This window comes from Homarus americanus, unplaced genomic scaffold (genome assembly GCF_018991925.1).
Source record: "Homarus americanus isolate GMGI-L3 unplaced genomic scaffold, GMGI_Hamer_2.0 scaffold18203, whole genome shotgun sequence".
NCBI lineage: Eukaryota > Metazoa > Arthropoda > Malacostraca > Decapoda > Nephropidae > Homarus > Homarus americanus.
The window spans coordinates 182,381-199,554 of NW_024748946.1; the positions used below are offsets into that span (position 1 = coordinate 182,381).

The window sequence follows — 17,174 nt, forward strand, 5'->3', positions numbered from 1 at the left end:
TGCGTTTACAGGGGATCGTCAGGTTTTGTGCAGTGTGGCAGACTATGTTTATTTACAGTCGACACAAGGAAACTCGTAATAGTAAACATGGTATAGAATCAAATTAAAACAATATTAAAACAAATATCTCAAAGATAATAATTTGTGGAATGTTTATATAACGAGTCCCTGTAAACGCAGAAGTGAAGGGGACTGTACACTGACTGTTTTCTGGGGCTGATGTGTTTTTTACTTCACTGGTGGGTCGAAACTGTTTCATTTTAGGAGGGAGTGAATTTTAGACCCAAATTGATTTAATTTAATACAGTTGAATCGACTTTATTTTGAAGCAATGAAAATCGAATCAACTGAACCTATCTTTAACTTAATTGAAGGTATTGGAACCCATTCTACATTTTTACAAGTCAATTTAATTTTACAATTTTCTTTGCTTGACATCCACAATAAGATCATCCAGCTTAATTCATCATCTACAATAAGACCACCCAGCTTAATTCGACATCCACAATAAGATCATCCAGCTTAATTCAACAACCACAATAAGAGCATCCAGCTTAATTCAACATCCACAATAAATCCATCCAGCTGAATTCATCATCTACAATAAAACCATCCAGCTTAAATCAACATCCACAATAAAACCACCAAGCTTAATTCAGCTTAAACTCAAGAGCTAAGACAAAGAAACCCTCAAGATGGCCAAGACATTCCTCAGCATCTTACAGACTTGGACAGTGTCTTGAAGTAAGGGGGGAGTGGGCCAAGGTCTGATTGAACTGGTCCACACATCTGCTGCCCAACCAACCAGAGCCAGCACACACACACACACACACACACACACACACACACACACACACACACACGCACACACACACACAGACACACACACACGCACACACACACACACACACACACACACAGACACACACACACACACACACACACACACACACACACACACACACACACAGACATACACACACACACACACACACACACACACACACACACGCACACACACACACACACACACTAGCTCTCCTCCTACCTTGGTTCAGATAAAAGATGGCAAAAGCAACTCATTACAAGACTTGGATGGAGGCAAGATATCCAACACGCCATCCTTTTTATTTATTTAAGGTCATTGAAATTGAAATTGAAACAGCAGCCAACTTTTATTTCTTATCTTGACCTCATTATAAATATATAGTTATCCCTTATGATATATTTTTGTTTATCATATTAGGTCAGAAGCTCATCTAACAGCCCGTTATATGGAGGTTTTAAATTTAACATCCCCCTCGATATAACGGACTTACACTCCCCCATATAGTCCATTAAATAGAGGTTTTAATGTACGTCACTAAAGTAAATACTGAACACCGTCTTCACGCCTATATAATTAACTTCAGGTGTAACGGAGAACAGGTTAAGTAAACTCAGGAATTTGTGCAGGAAAAAAAAACACTTACCCCATAAAACCCAGACATCGACTCACTCACTGAAGACGGCGTTGTTATCACGAGAAACTGAACAGAGTGTGGAGGAATGCTTGGCTTACTGAGAGAGAGAGAGAGAGAGAGAGAGAGAGAGAGAGAGAGAGAGAGAGAGAGAGAGAGACAACTGCTGGAGAACACAAGAGAAGAAGTTCGTTCTCAACTTGTCAATATATGAGAGACAAGGTCGAGCAGCGTCTCTCTCTCATCAAAGGAGGTCATGTTAAACGTCCTGCCTGTGGTCACCTGTGTGTGTGTGGCGGGCATGACGCACCTTTCGTCCATCTCAGGGATATGACCTCGTTAAGGGAAGGGCATCATCGAGGGTATAAAGTGACGCCAGTCGTCCCGGATGAGCACAGTACCCAAGCTGATCTCGTCCACCTCCTCCCGCCCTCCCACACACACACTCACGCACCGCTGCAATGGCCAAGTTCCTCTCCGTGTTTGTTCTCGGTAAACATCACCAAAATGTTCTCGTTTGCATCGCCAGCTTCGACCTGTAGTCTGTTTATAGTGAGGGCGCGAGCTTTACTCTATGTTACGTGTGTAATGTTGTCACTTGAAGGTTCTCTCTCTTTATTTAATGTTGATCTGTATGTAATAATAATAATGACGTTCAATTATTCCTCCACTGGAAGCCTTCCTTATTTGTACTGACCTGAACTGTTTCCCCACAGCCTTGTTGGGAGCCTCCCAAGCTGATAAGTTATTCACGCAGTCTCCTCCTGCCTACACCTACGGCGCCCCCGAGCTGAGATCAGCCGCCTCCAGCCTGGTGGAGGAGGAAGACCCCATAGCCGCCCTGGCCGCCCTCATCCCCGGCGGCGGCGTCCCTGGTGAAGACTACCCGATCCTGGCCTCTGTACCCGACACCGGCTTCTCCTGCGAGCAACAGGAGTTCCCAGGTTACTTCGCTGACACCGCCGACGAGGCCGGCTGCCAGGTCTTCCACATCTGTCAGTTCGACGGCCGCCAGGACTCCTTCCTGTGTCCCAACGGCACCATCTTCAACCAGCAGTACTTCGTGTGTGACTGGTGGTTCAACGTGGACTGTGCCGCCTCACAACAGTTCCGTAGCCTCAACGCTGAGATCGGCAAGATCCCTGAGGACGCTGCCGCTTCCTTCCGCAGTAACGTTGTGGCGCCCAGCCAGCAGTACGGCGTGCCTGAAGAGCGTCAAGATACCCCAACAGTACCCCCAGCTCCCATCAACTTCTACAGCGCCCCCAACAGGTTCTAATACTCACCAACTACTGTAGTATGGACGAGAATTACCCATCGACCTAGACGCCGAACAATATAGACCGCCCCGTGAGCCGCCATCTTCTCTCACCACAACACAAAAACGAAAAAAAAAATCCCTCCTCTCTCCTCCTCACTTGTCTTCTCGCTGTCCTTACACTGTACACTGTCGATCAACCTTTAATTTATTATCACGAGAATGTAAACTATTGATCACTAGTAAATAAAAATAATCTATATAATTGTTTCGTCTCGTTATCCTGAACCTGAACTGAACCTGTTACTAATTCCTCTTGTTCCTCTTCTTCTCTTCCTTCTTCCTCTTCCTCTTCCTATCCCCTCAATCCTATCACCCACCTATTTAATTAACTCTTATGCCATAATTACTAACATAACAGCATAAAAAAATATTTCCCTCACGTCGCAGTAAATAAGGAAGAAGATGATAATAATGGTGGGAATAATAGAAAGTAAATAAATAATGGAAGAACGGAAGAGGGAAACGATGTTAAATGAGTTTAAAGATGATATGGTTATTACCTGTCATTAGGGTGTAATTAATAAGACAGGTAATGAGATGATGTCATTAGTCCCTTCACCTGTAGTTTTGTAGATTAGCTGACATCACGAGGGAGGTATGATATGATAGGGGAGAGGTTGTATGACATCACCTGGAGGCAATGTGAAGCCTTGACATGACAGGGGAGCGGTTTTATGACATCACCAGAGAAGCAATGTGAAGCCTTGACATGACAGGTAATCTATGACGTCACCAGAGAGGCATGACATGACAGAGGGACAATTTCAGTACACACCAATGACAATAACACCTCCAGAGACCCTACCAAGCCACGGGTTCGGATTCAGGTATGAGGAGGATTCGAACCCTCATAAAAACAAATAGTATACGCCTGGGAGTTCAGTCAGCCAGTCAGTCAGTCAGTCAGTCAAGTCAACACAGGTGAGTGAGATAATTAACAGGTAAACCCCTCACCTGTACCAGCCCAGAAAATTACTCCTATAGATAGACAGGTAGATTGAGATCGATTTAGAATTGCAGAGGAGACACACACACACACACACACACACACACACACACACACACACACACACACACACACACACACACACACACACACGAGACCGTATACCCTGTTACTTCCGCTTATTATCCCCTCCCCCCTCCCCCCCCCTCATCTCTGTCAAGGATATGGTATTATGACACAGTATATAGAGGCGTGGATTCCTCTTACTCGGTTAGTGGAGTTGTGATCTCCTTTGTCGCCGCTTCCGTCACCAACTCACAGACACTCACTCACCGTCGAAGCCATGGCGAGCCTCTTACTTCTTCTACTGGGTGAGACTCCTGTACTGTGGGGATTTTGTTGTGTTTTAGGGGAAGATTCTAAGGTTTTTATAGTGTTGGGGGAAGATATGGGGGATATTTTTTCTGTGCTGGGGAGAATTTAGGGGATTTTTTTCTTTTGTGTTCGGGAAAGATTTAGGTTTTTTTTTTCTTCCTGGTGGGGAAATATAGTAGTTTTATCCTTTGGTTAGTGACGACCAAATAGCTGGAGGTGTTTCTGGTGATATGAGATAGTTTTATACTGGAAATAATGACGTTTAACACCAGGTTACATCCCACAGTTGTGATGGGAGGCAGAAGCTACACTAGGATGGCTCAGGGGCTGGTTTACGCAGAGACAACCGCCTTTAGTGACGCCTATTACCAGGACCCCATAGCCGCCTTGGCCGCCAGCATCCCCGGCGGCGGCGTCCCTGGTCTAAACTACCCGATCCTGGCCTCTGTACCTTACACCCGGTTCTCCTGTGAGCATCAAGAGTGTCCGGGTTATTACGCTGACACCGCTGACTTGTCCCGCTGTCAAGTCTTCCACATCTGTCAGTATGATGGCCGCCAAGACTCCTTCCTATGTCCCAACGGCACCATCTTCAGCCAGAAATACTCAGTGTGTGACTGGTGGTATAATGTGGACTGTTCCTACTCCAAAAAGTTCCTCGCGGCACAACACTCCAAAAGTATTGTCTCCCAGAACTTTAACTCAGTGCGTAATGGTGTTAATGGTGTTAATGGTGTTAATGGTGTTAGTGGGTACAGTAGTGGTTTTGGATCCAGCACAACTCTCCATAGTTCTGATTTATCGAGCTCCTACACCTTTTCTAGTTCTCTAAACCCTGTGACTGACACCTACCAACCACCCCATCAGACGACCTCATTAACTATCAACGACATGTACACCCCATCACACCATATCTCGAGTGTAAGTGACGTGTACCAACTTCCCCATAACCAACCTACACTACCCCATGAACAGATCTACGTCACCCCTACCCATGATCCACACCCAGAACACCTCACTCACCTCCACAACACCCCATCTTTCTCACCTGTGGGGAGGAACAACATCATTCACGGCACAACTAACAACCTCTCACCAAACCAAATGACGAATATATACGAAACGACGAAACAAAATCGACCTCACACGCACGAAATATCTCATGGGTCACCTTCAGGGCTTAAAGTCACAGAGATATTCCCTAATAGTGGTAACCCAGAGTATAATAATCAAGTCAATGATGTGTATACCACTGGTGGCTATAACTCTGAACCCTTGCAAGGAATGATAGAGACTTACCAGGGTCAAGTTTCTCCCTCATTTACTGTTTCGAAGGTCTATCAGGTTACACATGACACGGCGCCATTAGCTGTCATGGATCCCTTGGCTATCACGGATATCTATCATTCCCCTCAAGAAATTATCCCACTAACTGTCACGGATATTTACCAGTCTCCCGTTAACAATATCCCCTCGACTGCCACGGATAACTACCAGGAACACCATAACACGTCCCCACTATCAACACCTGAGCTACACGACTCCTCCAGTAACATTGAAACAATCCTCGAGGTAAATGAAATCTTTGGTTCTTCACATGAATTTACTGCAGCTCCTGACCTCAACGAGATCGTCACTACTCCTCTCTTCCGTGATTCTGTGAGGAATTTATCAAGGCCGTATGAACAACCTCTCCACAGTGTGCTACTCCTCCAGAAGGCCATACCGTTGACAATACAAATGTCTCCTCTCGTGTCTGATGGGACTAAGACATTCACGTTTAAAGCAAATTCTCCATTACGGTCTTCATCTTCTACACGCTCTGATGGGTCTACAGCATCGACATTCAGACCATCATTACTCTTATCTCCACGTTCTGATGGGTCTACAGAGTTTACGTTCAGACCTAGACCATCCATTCTCCCAGCTTCTTCTCACAGTTCTGATGGGTCTTCTATATTCACAATCAGAGCCAAATATTGATCATCAGTCGACAAGAAAATATCTGCCACTCAGAAGCTTTATGGGTGATGGCAACTATTGATAAGGAACGTTCTTATCAGCCCCCAAAAAATACGATATCTTTATCTTTTAAATACGATAACCTTTTCTTTTGTCTCGATACTATTGTACTCAAAAGGTTAAGTCATCGTACTCAAAAGGTTAAGTCATCGTACTCAAAAGGTTAAGTCATCGTACTCAAAAGGTTAAGTCATCGTACTCAAAAGGTTAAGTCATCGTACTCAAAAGGTTAAGTCATCGTACTCAAAAGGTTAAGTCATCGTACTCAATAGTCTACTGCTCGTACAAAAAGTTTTTACTCTTTGAATAGAATGGTTTAACCCATTGAGAATAATGGTTTAACCCTTTGAGAATAATGGTTTAACCCTTTGAGAATAATGGTTTAACCCTTTGAGAATAATGATTTAACCCTTTGAGAATAATGGTTTAACCCTTTGAGAATAATGGTTTAACCCTTTGAGAATAATGATTTAACCCTTTAAGAACAATGATTTAGCCCTTTGAGGATAATATATTTAATCCACCATCCTCAAAGGGGTTAAACCATCATCCTCAAAGGGGTTAAACCATCATCCTCAAAGGGGTTAAACCATCATCCTCAAAGGGGTTAAACCATCATCCTCAAAGGGGTTAAACCATCATTTCTAAAGAGTATTCTCATTCTGCAGTTTACAACCCAACGTTAATCTCATCAGGAAACACCTTATCAGTTCTCCTCTAAATATATCCATCCATCCATCCATCCAGACAGACAAACAGACAGACAGACAGACATACAGACATACAGACAGACAAACAGACAGACAGACAGACAGACATACAGACATACAGACAGACAAACAGACAGACAGACAGACAGACATACAGACAGCCTCACTCTTGTGCCCTTACATAGAGGAAAGACCTTAACAGTTCCATATATGCAGAATCTGTTTTTCAGGGAGTCAGCCAAATTGTACCTGATTGTAATAATGTGAGAAATAACTGGTATTCATACATCATACATCATACATCATACACGATACATAACATACACAGGGGAAATACATATACAGTGGAGGTTCATACATATACATATTGTTTGTATACAGAAATTATTATGTATTATGTATCAGTAAAAGGTGTCAGGTATTTCTCTCTCTCTCTCTCTCTCTCTCTCTCTCTCTCTCTCTCTCTCTCTCTCTCTCTCTCTCTCTCTCTTCTACCTATACTCTTACTTGCTCTAGCCAATTATAAAACAGCTCTCCTTTACTCTTGCTCTGATTGGTGGAAATACAGAACTTGGCCAGGTCAGAGGTCACTTCAACAGGTAAATGACTACAATTACCTGGACATTAATTAATTATCAAAAAAGTTATTATAGTTTAATAATTATATAATTTGTTATACTTTCATGTAATCAAAAATATAATTAAGGTAAATATGATAATTAGAGAAGAGATTATAGACTTAAGTACTTAATATAATTTCATGTATATATAATTACTATTTAGTCTTGTTATATAATTATAGCATGTAAATAAACCCCAGATAAGTGATGAATAAAATATACCTAATTAATTGGTTTAATTTTATCCTTAGATGAATTAGTGAATTAATTCGTATTGAAGGTAAAGCAAAATAAAATGTGGGTGTAAATACTGAGAGAGAGAAAGAGAAAAAGAAAAATGTAGTAAACTGATTTCAATTCATTCAATCAATCTTACATAATCGAAAAAAATACGTCTTCACCTATCTAACCGATTTTAATTAACTAAATCAGTCTTATATAATCGAGAAAAAATACGTTTTACATCCATATAAACTGATGTCAATTAAATAAATCAGTCTTACATAAATACGAAAAAAATAAAATCCATTTCGTAACCTCATTTTAACTAGGGCAACACAACATGGCCGCCCAAGACAGAGGGAGTCCCGCCCACCTACTGTGCCATCACCCCGCCATTAACCAGGACTCAGAGTTGGGGTGTGAGAGGTGAGGGGGTGAGGGGGTGAGGCGAGGGTGAGGAGTGGGGTGAGGAGTGGGGTGAGGAGAGGAGAGGAATGAGGAGGGAGGAGGATTAAGGTTGAGGGAGGAAAGGTGATGAGGGGTGAGGATTAAGGGTAAAGAGGGGACGGATGAGGGGTGATGGATGAGATGGTAAGGGTTAGGGAGGTAAGGGGTGAGAAGAGGACGTGAGGGGTGAAGAGGGGTGATGAGGATGGGGGAGGGAGGTTTCTGAAGGCAGAAGGGGAGGGAGCATGGTGGCTAAACAATGACGTCACTTTCGTCTCCCGTGTTGGTCGACAAACCGTGCGACATTTTACCTCTGCTGCACGCCGCGTGCTGCTGCCTAACACCTTCCATCACGCCTGCTTTCCATCACGCCTACCTGCCATTACGCCTGCTGCCTCTTCTATCTATTGCTTGCCGGCCTTCATCCGCCTGTCTCCTATCCTATTGCTTGCCGACCTTCCTCACGCTAATCTCCTCCTATCCTATTGCCTGCCGGCCTTCCATCACGCCTGTCTCCTCTCCTATCCTATTCTTGCCTGCCTTCCATCGCTGTGCATATCAGTAGCGCGGCCTTCCATCACGCCTGTCTCTCTCCTATCTGGCTGGCATATCGCCTTGTACTTCTTCTACTACCTGGCTGGCCTTCCATCATGCCTACCTCTCTTTACCTCCTCTCCTAGCCTGCTGCTTGCATCTTCTCCTCTGATTCTATCCCGTCTCTTACCTCCTATTCTATCCTAACTTAATGTTTCTGTTCCACTTTCTGACTACCTTAACCTAACCTAACCTAACCTAACCTTAACCTAACCTAATCTTTAACTAGTACAGATACAGGAATAAACTACAGGTACAGGTATAAATTACAGGTACAGGTATAAATTACAGGTAATTTCCCAAGTAGTTAACTGTATCAACAACTTCTGCCTTAACCCAGAGACGAAGAAGAAAAAACACCAAAAAAATTCTCGGACATCAGCTGATACGACTGAGAATTGTTGATGTTATACCTTAAAAAGAAAACGGAGAAATGAAAGAAAATGTAAGAAATTCCTATTGTTGGCGTAGAGTGTGTGAGGGAATGAGGGAGGGTGTGTGAGGGAATGAGGGAGGGTGTGTGAGGGAATGAGGGAGGGAATGAGGTAATGAGGGAGGGTGTGTGAAGGAATGAGGTGAAGTAAGTGAGTACGTAAGGTAAAAAGAAAGACGAAATGAAACAATGACTAAAGACTTCACCTGAACCTATATTACGCAATAGATATGGACCCCCTAAAACAGTGATGACGTCAAACTAGGTCAACCAGGAAGCATTTGACCCTGAACGAGGTCACCTGAATAGTCCCATTCTCTCTCTCTGGCCTGGTCTACCCTGTTTACCGAGGTGTGTGGAGTTGTTTGCAGACGATTTTCAGAGCTGTCTACTCCCTGGGCTAAAAAAATTACGAGTTTTATATTTTTATGGAGACTCTTGATGTACTCCGTGTAAATAGCGCTTGTGGTTCCAGTAATTTTTTTTTTTTTTTATTATTTTTGCTAGTTATTTTTTTTTATTTGAGGTTAATATGGTGATTTGGGGCTGTTATTGTTATTATTATTATTATTATTATTATTATTATTGTCATTCTTCTTATTATTATTATTGTTGTTTTGTTTTTATTATTGTTAATGTTGTTGTTACTTATAGTATCAAATTTGTACTGATATAAACCTAACCTAACTAATCACACTAACCTAACCTAACCTAATCTAACTTAATTCCTTTTCTCTGACTAAATAAACTCTTTCAATTTCAATCTCAATTTCCCTCCACCAGTGAAAAAAAACATACCGTAGAAAACCCAAGTCATGATTAATGTAACTGAGGAAATTGTTTGGAAAAAAAACACATCAATAAACCAGAAACCTTAAAACAGATTTTTTTTTTCGATACATTATTTACAATTTATCAGATAAGAAATATATTTACAAAAGATGTTATTGTTTGGAGTATGAGTAAATCTATTGTGGTTGGTGATTGGTGATTGGTGGATGGTGATTGGTGGATGGTGGATGGCGGATGGTGGATGGTGGATGGTGATTGGTGGTTGGTGATTGGTGGATGGTGATTGGTGGTTGGTGGATGGCGGATGGTGGATGGTGGATGGTGATTGGTGGTTGGTGGATGGTGTAAGTAAAGGTTGGAAATTAATTCATAAGTTACCTGAGAGTCAACCAGGGTCACTAGCACAGGTGTGTGATGGCTGGGGAGTAAGGGGGGGTGAGGGAGGGTAAGGGAGGTGGTGGGAAGAGAGGTGGAGGGGAAGGGGGAAGAGGAAGAGGAAGATGGAAAAGAAGAGAGAGGGAAAGGAAGGCTGGAGAGAGGAGAAATATGGAAGGACAGAGAGGACAGGGGAAGAAAGAGATGAGAGGAAGATGGAAGAGAGAAGGAGAGTGGGAGATAGGAGTGGAAAGGAGAAGGCGAGAAAACATCCAAGAAAGTAAAGACGGAGGAACAGAAAGAAGAGAAGAGGAGGAGAAGAAAAAGGAGGAGGAGGAAGAAGGAGGAAGAAGTGAAAGTCTGGGGATAATGAGAGTTTAATGTTATTTCAACTCTAGGTTACTAATGGCTGTCCAATACATCTCTCTTTTCAGTATTTTGTATTATATGACTTTCAATAAGACACAATTTTGTATCAGGTATTAATGGGTAGTGGTAATGTGTGTGTGTGTGTATGTGTGTGTTTATTCGTGTTTGTGTGTGTATGTTCGTGTTTGTGTGTGTATGTATTTGTGTTTGTGTGCGTCTGTTTGGTCAAGCCTCGACCTCACTCTGGGAAAGGTCACGGCAGGGTTAGCTCCCGAGGGATAATTATCAGATATGCCCAATGCTATGTGTGGTCTGGAGAGGACCAGGGAAGAATTGGAGAGGGCCAAGGAAGAAATAAAGAGGGCCACGTTGGAGAACCTGAAATTAAAGGAAAAGATGGCGAGGATGAAGGAAGAGGTGGGACAAGGAAAGCCAATGTCTGACGAAAACTCAAGCGAGTGGAAGGTTGTGAGGAGAGGGAAGACCAAACTGGTGATGAAAAAACACACCAAGGATACGTCAACAACGTCATCAACAGCTAAGTGTACCAACTCGTTTACTCCGTTGATAGACGAATTGGACGTTAGTACAGTCAGGGACAGGGCTGACAAGGAAGGTATAAAAACTTTAATTGTTAGTGACTCACAGGCAAGGTACTTGCACAGGGCTTTTTGTGGTAAAAACAAAAATAGGATGAGGGTGTGTTTGCCAGGAGCTGGGGTGGGAGATATAGTTGACAGGATGGACAATATCTTGTCTGGTAATGGGAACAAACCCATTATCTGCCTCAGTGCAGGAGGCAATGATATTGGCCGGTGTAGGAGCGAGGAGCTTCTTGATAAGTTCAAGGCAGCTATAGATCGTATTAGGACTAAGGGAGGGATCCCTATCATATGCGATGTCCTTTCTAGAAGGAGAGTTGGCAGTGAATGGTTGTCAAGGGCAGTTGGTGTCAGTGACCGTCTTGACAGATATTGCAAGTCAATATCAGTCCCATTCATTGACAACTGGGACAACTTCTACGGCAGAAGGGACCTTTATGCTAGGGATGGGGTGCACCTGTCTAGGGATGGGGTGGCAACTCTGGCTGGGTCTCTAGAGGGGGCAGTTCAAAAGACATCGAAGCCTTTAAACTACTAGGGGAACATATGGGCACGAGGGTGGAGGAGACTGCAGTGGGAGCGGGTAAACAAAGTGAAAGATTACAGGGAAATAGTGGTAGGAATGATGACAAAGCTAAATTAGACAGAGTTAAAACCTAAACGCGGTAAAGGGAGGACTCAGAACACGACTAACCTAAATGTCTACAACGCGAACAGTAGAAGTATGTGAAACAAAATGGATGATATTAGGGCCATGGTATGTGCCGAAAAAATCGATATAATAGCATTCACTGAAACATGGATCAACCTAGACTCACGTGAGTTACCTGCAGGTTACAAATTATTCCATAACGATAGGCAGATTAGGAAAGGAGGCGGAGTAGCAATCTATGTCAGGGATAATCTGAAGTGTGAAATAAATAAGGAAATAAAAATTGAGCGGAATACAAAAACAATTTGGATAGAATTAATCGACGGTAGGGAAAAATTAATCACAGGAGTAATATATAGACCTCCCAATCTTGATAGAGTTAATGAGAGACTTATCTGGGATGAAATGCGCAGGGCTTCCATACACAACAAAGTCTGTATAGTAGGCAATTTTAACCTTGGCCAACTAGATTGGACTGACCTTACGGGTAACTCAGTATCAGAGGATTTCCTCGAAGCGATCCAGGACTGTTTCCTAAGTCAACACATCACCGAACCCACCCGGGGTAATAATATACTCGATTTAGTTCTGTAGAACAGACAAAACCTCATTAGCAATGTCGAGGTAGGGAACGAACTTGCAAACAGTGATCACAAAGAAATTAGATTCCAGTTAGATTTTCAGGTCAGATGTAAGGAAAATTCCATTAAAGTCCCAGATTTCAGAAGGGCAAACTTTGATAGTTTAAAGAGGCAGCTGAGAGAGGGGGTGTCGCGCTTGGGTGTGAACCTGACAGATGACACGGACCTGATAACGAGATCTGAGATTGCCGAGTTCCACGACAATTTAAATAACGAGTTACTTAATGCACAAAGGCAGAACATACCATACAAAAAACTCAAATCAGACAACAATGACCCTAAATGGATAAATAATTTTTTAAAGAACATTATTGGCCAAAGGAAGGCTATAGGTAGAAGGATACACCGTGGCGAAATTCACCTCCGGGAGTATTATAAGGTATTGGCCGGTCGGGTTAAGACCGAGATAAGAAAAGCAAAGAGAAATAATGAACTGAAGATAGCAAGGGAGGCGAAGACAAACCCCAAAGGATTCTACCAAATGTATCAAACTAAAACACGAGATAAGATTGGGCCAATACAGTCAGATACCGGCGAGCTAACTGATAACGACGGAGAAATGAGCAATAATCTGAATAAATATTTTTCAACAGTTTTCGCCACAGAAAATTTAAACATGATACCCGAGGCACCGACTCTATTCAGAGATAGTGAAGAAAACAAATTAAGCGAGATAGTAGTGACTAGTATCGATGTTAATAAGCAAATAGACAAACTGAAGCCTAATAAGTAACCTGGTCCCGATGAAATATTTGCCAGAGTATTAAAGGAATGTAAGGAAGAGCTTAGTATGCCCTTAGCAAAGTTGTTTAACATGTCATTAAAAACAGGTGTAGTACCAGAATCCTGGAGGATAGCGAATGTAATACCGATTTTCAAAAAGGGGGATAGATCACTATCCTCTAACTACCACCCAATCAGTCTAACATCAATAGTAGGCAAATTACTAGAATCAATCATTTCAAACTCTATTCGAAACCACCTGGAGAAGCACAAGTTGATCAATGATTCCCAACATGGCTTCACAAGCGGGCATTCTTGTCTAACTAATCTATTAACATTCTTTTCATCAGTTTTCGAATCGGTGGACGAGGGGCACAATTATGATGTGGTATATCTCGACTTTAACAAAGCCTAAGACAGAGTCCCACACGACAGACTAATTTGAAAGGTAGAAGCGCATGGCATCAAAGGTAATATCCTTAAATGGATTAGGGCGTGGTTACGGGACAGGAAACAGCGAGTGAGCATAAACAGCACTAAATAGCATTGGAGCAACGTCACTAGTGGAGTTCCCCAAGGCTCAGTACTTGGACCATTATTATTTATTATATACATAAACGACATAGATATCGGCATAGACAGCAACACAAGTAAATTTGCTGATGACACTAAAATAGGACGTGTAATTAAATCTGACGAGGACTCTGCAAAACTACAGGAAGATCTAAACAAATTTTTCGAATGGTCGGAAAAATGGCAGATGAAATTCAATGTGGACAGATGTAAAGTACTCAGTATAGGAGATGTAAACAGAGAAACCAGTCACCAGATGAACAACGATGCCATTGTGGAATCCGACTGCGAGAGAGATTTATGAGTAATGATAAGTAGGAATCTTAAGCCAAGTAAACAATGTGTTTTTGCTCGTAACAAGGCTAATAAAGTACTTGGGTTCATACAAAGGAGTGTTAGTTACAAGACTAGCGAGGTCATCTTAAAATTATATCTAGTGCTTGTGAGACCTCACCTGGATTACGCAGTTCAGCTCTGGTCACCGTATTACAGAATGGATATAGAATCCTTGGAAAGAATCCAGAGGAGAATGACAAGACTAATCCCGGGCATCAGGAACCTTGAGTAAAGAGACAGGTTAAAGCATATTAATTTGCACTCCCTCGAGAGACGTAGAGCGAGGGGCGACATGATAGAGGTGTATAAATGTAAGTCAGGGTTAAACAAAGGGGACATTACAAAGGTACTCAAACTATCCAACCAGGAGCGAACTCGTAACAATGGTTTTAAATTAGACAAATTTAGATTTCGGCGTGAAATAGGTAAACAATGGTTTCGAAACAGAGTAGTGGATGAATGGAACAAGTTACCAAATATCATCATTAACTCGAATACGCTGGATAGCTTCAAACATAGGTTGGATGCTTATATGAACAATAGGGGTTGGGTATAAACGGGACTGCCCAGTATGGGTCAATAGGCCCACTGCAGTTTCCTCCATTCTTATGTTCTGTGAGTAAGTATTATTATTTGTTTTAATTTTACCACTTACAGAGGTTAGATTATTGTGCACCCCATACTCATCCAAGTGTGTGTTTGTACGTGTGTGTGTGTGTGTGTGTGTGTGATCAATAAGGACGACCACATAACCTTTAATGAATCACGTACAACAAACACCAACGTACGTGCAACTCTTTATAGATACAATAAAACCTCCATTTAACGGACGTCAATCTAATGGGTATAGTCCGTTATATGGAGGTTTCACATCTAACGAACCCTCGATATAACGAACTGCAACTTCCCATACAGTCCATTCAATAGAGGACTCACATCTAACGGACCCTCTCTATAACGGACATTACTCTCAAATATAGTCCTTTATATAGAAGTTTCACATCTAACGAACCCTCTCTATAACGGACAATACTCTCAAATACAGTCTATTAAATAGAGGACTCACCGTATGTTCCTTCCTCTCCAAACATTCACTCAGGCAGAACGACCGCGAGGCTAAAAGTCCTGTTCCATTTTCTCCTGTGGGTTGAGAGCGAGAGTCGAGCCACGACCTTGTCCAGTTGAGGGTGAAGACGATGGTAGAGGAGAGAGAAGGGGAGGGAGGAGAGAGAGAGAGAGAGATTGCTTGAAGATTTACTCCTTCTCCTCCCCAATGATTATTATTTTACCCGATAATTAAGCACCCTAACTCTACCTGGGGTGGTTAGGTTAGTTTAGGTTTCCGATGGATTAGCTAATTAAGGTGGGTTAGGATCATCTCACCTGCCTCCACCTGTGTTTCTGTTGACCAATGGTTGTGGTCTACAAGGGTCCACGGTGTCTAGTTCCTCGTGCACAAATAGACGCCCTAAAAGTTTACATTATTTTCATGTAATAAACGATTCTATTATTTACACGGAGATGATGTTGTCAACCATAATGTATTTAATTTTATCCTGAACATAATTAATCAGCTCATTATACGTGGCCTGACACTGGCTGTGGTACTGGACGAAGTGTAGTGAAACAGGTGGTGAGCGAACACTATCCTGCAGGTCGTCCCTCTCAGCGCTGGTCATCTGGATCAACCTTGACTCAGCCAGGGAAAGGTGCAGCGAGGCACTATAAAACGATGCCAACACCTGCAGCAGCACAGTGCCAACCACAGCCTCTCCACTAACACAATGATGACCAAGTGTATGGCGCTGCTCACCCTCAGTAAGTGTACAACATGTAGCTTCTTCTTCTTCACTACAACCAACCTTAAACTAACTTAGTCTCAGCAGCCAGAGTGACTCACTGGAGGCAACTTTACATATATTGTTGTTAATAGCGGCTGTTTGTTTATAGGCTTGCTGGGAGTGACGTACGGTCAGGTAGGATATAACCAGCCGCCTCCTCCTCCTGCAGGGCTGAGATCATGCCTGCCAGCCTGTGGTGGGCCACCGCCGCCCTGGCCGCCCTCCATCCAGTGCGATCCTGGCCTCTGTACCCGACACCGGCTTCTCCTGCGAGCAACAGGAGTTCCCAGGTTACTTCGCTGACACCGCCGACGAGGCCGGCTGCCAGGTCTTCCACATCTGTCAGTTCGACGGCCGCCAGGACTCCTTCCTGTGTCCCAACGGCACCATCTTCAACCAGCAGTACTTCGTGTGTGACTGGTGGTTCAACGTGGACTGTGCCGCCTCACAACAGTTCTTCGGCCTCAACGCTGAGATCGGCAAGATCCCTGAGGACGCTGCCGCTTCCTTCCGCAGTGACGTTGTGGCGCCCAGCCAGCAGTACGGCGCCCCCCAGCAGCGTCAGTCTGCCCCAGCACCACCCCCAACCCCGTCACAGTTCTACAACAGCCCCAACAGGTTGTAACTCCACCCCAACAAGTCGTCAGTCAGCTGGTCCACCGCTCCGTACAAACACACAGATCCAATGGAAATCTCTACCTTATATTATACCCCAATATATATCTGACACGTTCTGAATGATGTACAAAATCTATTTATTCGTTCCTGCTTTTGAACTGTTGACAGAGAGTCCTGTTAATAGTGAAACATTTCTTATGCTATTAAAACGCAATATATAAAGAAACGGATTTATAAACTACCCTTAATCCTTCATCGCTGAAAATAACTTATGAAAACACTACTATTGTCTCCTACGTAACGTGACTGACCTTCTAATCACCAGAGTAAATCACCAATAATCCTACACCATCTACACCAGCTTGATCACGAGCATAAAAGCTGCAAAATGGGAGTCATTCATTCATGACTATCAAAACGTTCTCCTCTTGTGAAAAAACAAATACGTATAAAATGTACTTAAAGCCTTATAAAATACTTAAAAGATTAATAATGGGATCTA

At 42.9% G+C, this 17,174-nt stretch overlaps 2 protein-coding genes across 3 annotated transcripts; both read left to right on the forward strand.

Moving 5' to 3' along the window:
* Window positions 1-1,860: 1,860 nt before the first annotated feature.
* LOC121853254 lies at window positions 1,861-16,898 on the forward strand. Of its 2 annotated transcripts, XM_042347272.1 has the most exons (3): window positions 1,861-1,952; window positions 2,177-2,394; window positions 16,335-16,898. In XM_042347272.1, exons 1-3 carry the CDS (start codon window positions 1,922-1,924, stop codon window positions 16,677-16,679), a joined length of 594 nt encoding a protein of 197 aa, XP_042203206.1. In that variant the 5' UTR covers window positions 1,861-1,921; the 3' UTR covers window positions 16,680-16,898. The 2 variants fall into 2 exon arrangements, with proteins under 2 accessions (XP_042203206.1, XP_042203205.1); XM_042347271.1 differs by lacking the exon at window positions 16,335-16,898 and having other exon boundaries at window positions 2,177-2,983.
* Window positions 4,018-6,301, forward strand: LOC121853252. Its single transcript, XM_042347270.1, has 2 exons — window positions 4,018-4,098; window positions 4,389-6,301. Exons 1-2 carry the CDS (start codon window positions 4,071-4,073, stop codon window positions 6,083-6,085), a joined length of 1,725 nt encoding a protein of 574 aa, XP_042203204.1. The 5' UTR covers window positions 4,018-4,070; the 3' UTR covers window positions 6,086-6,301.
* Window positions 16,899-17,174: the final 276 nt, after the last annotated feature.

Coding starts and splice junctions, on each gene's coding strand:
- LOC121853254 (XM_042347272.1), top strand. CDS start 1,922: ATGGCCAAGTTCCTCTCCGTGTTTGTTCTCG. Junction 1,953..2,176: donor CCTCTCCGTGTTTGTTCTCG/GTAAACATCACC, acceptor GTTTCCCCACAG/CCTTGTTGGGAGCCTCCCAA. Junction 2,395..16,334: donor GCTTCTCCTGCGAGCAACAG/GAGTTCCCAGGT, acceptor TGCGAGCAACAG/GAGTTCCCAGGTTACTTCGC.
- LOC121853252 (XM_042347270.1), top strand. CDS start 4,071: ATGGCGAGCCTCTTACTTCTTCTACTGG. Junction 4,099..4,388: donor CCTCTTACTTCTTCTACTGG/GTGAGACTCCTG, acceptor TACATCCCACAG/TTGTGATGGGAGGCAGAAGC.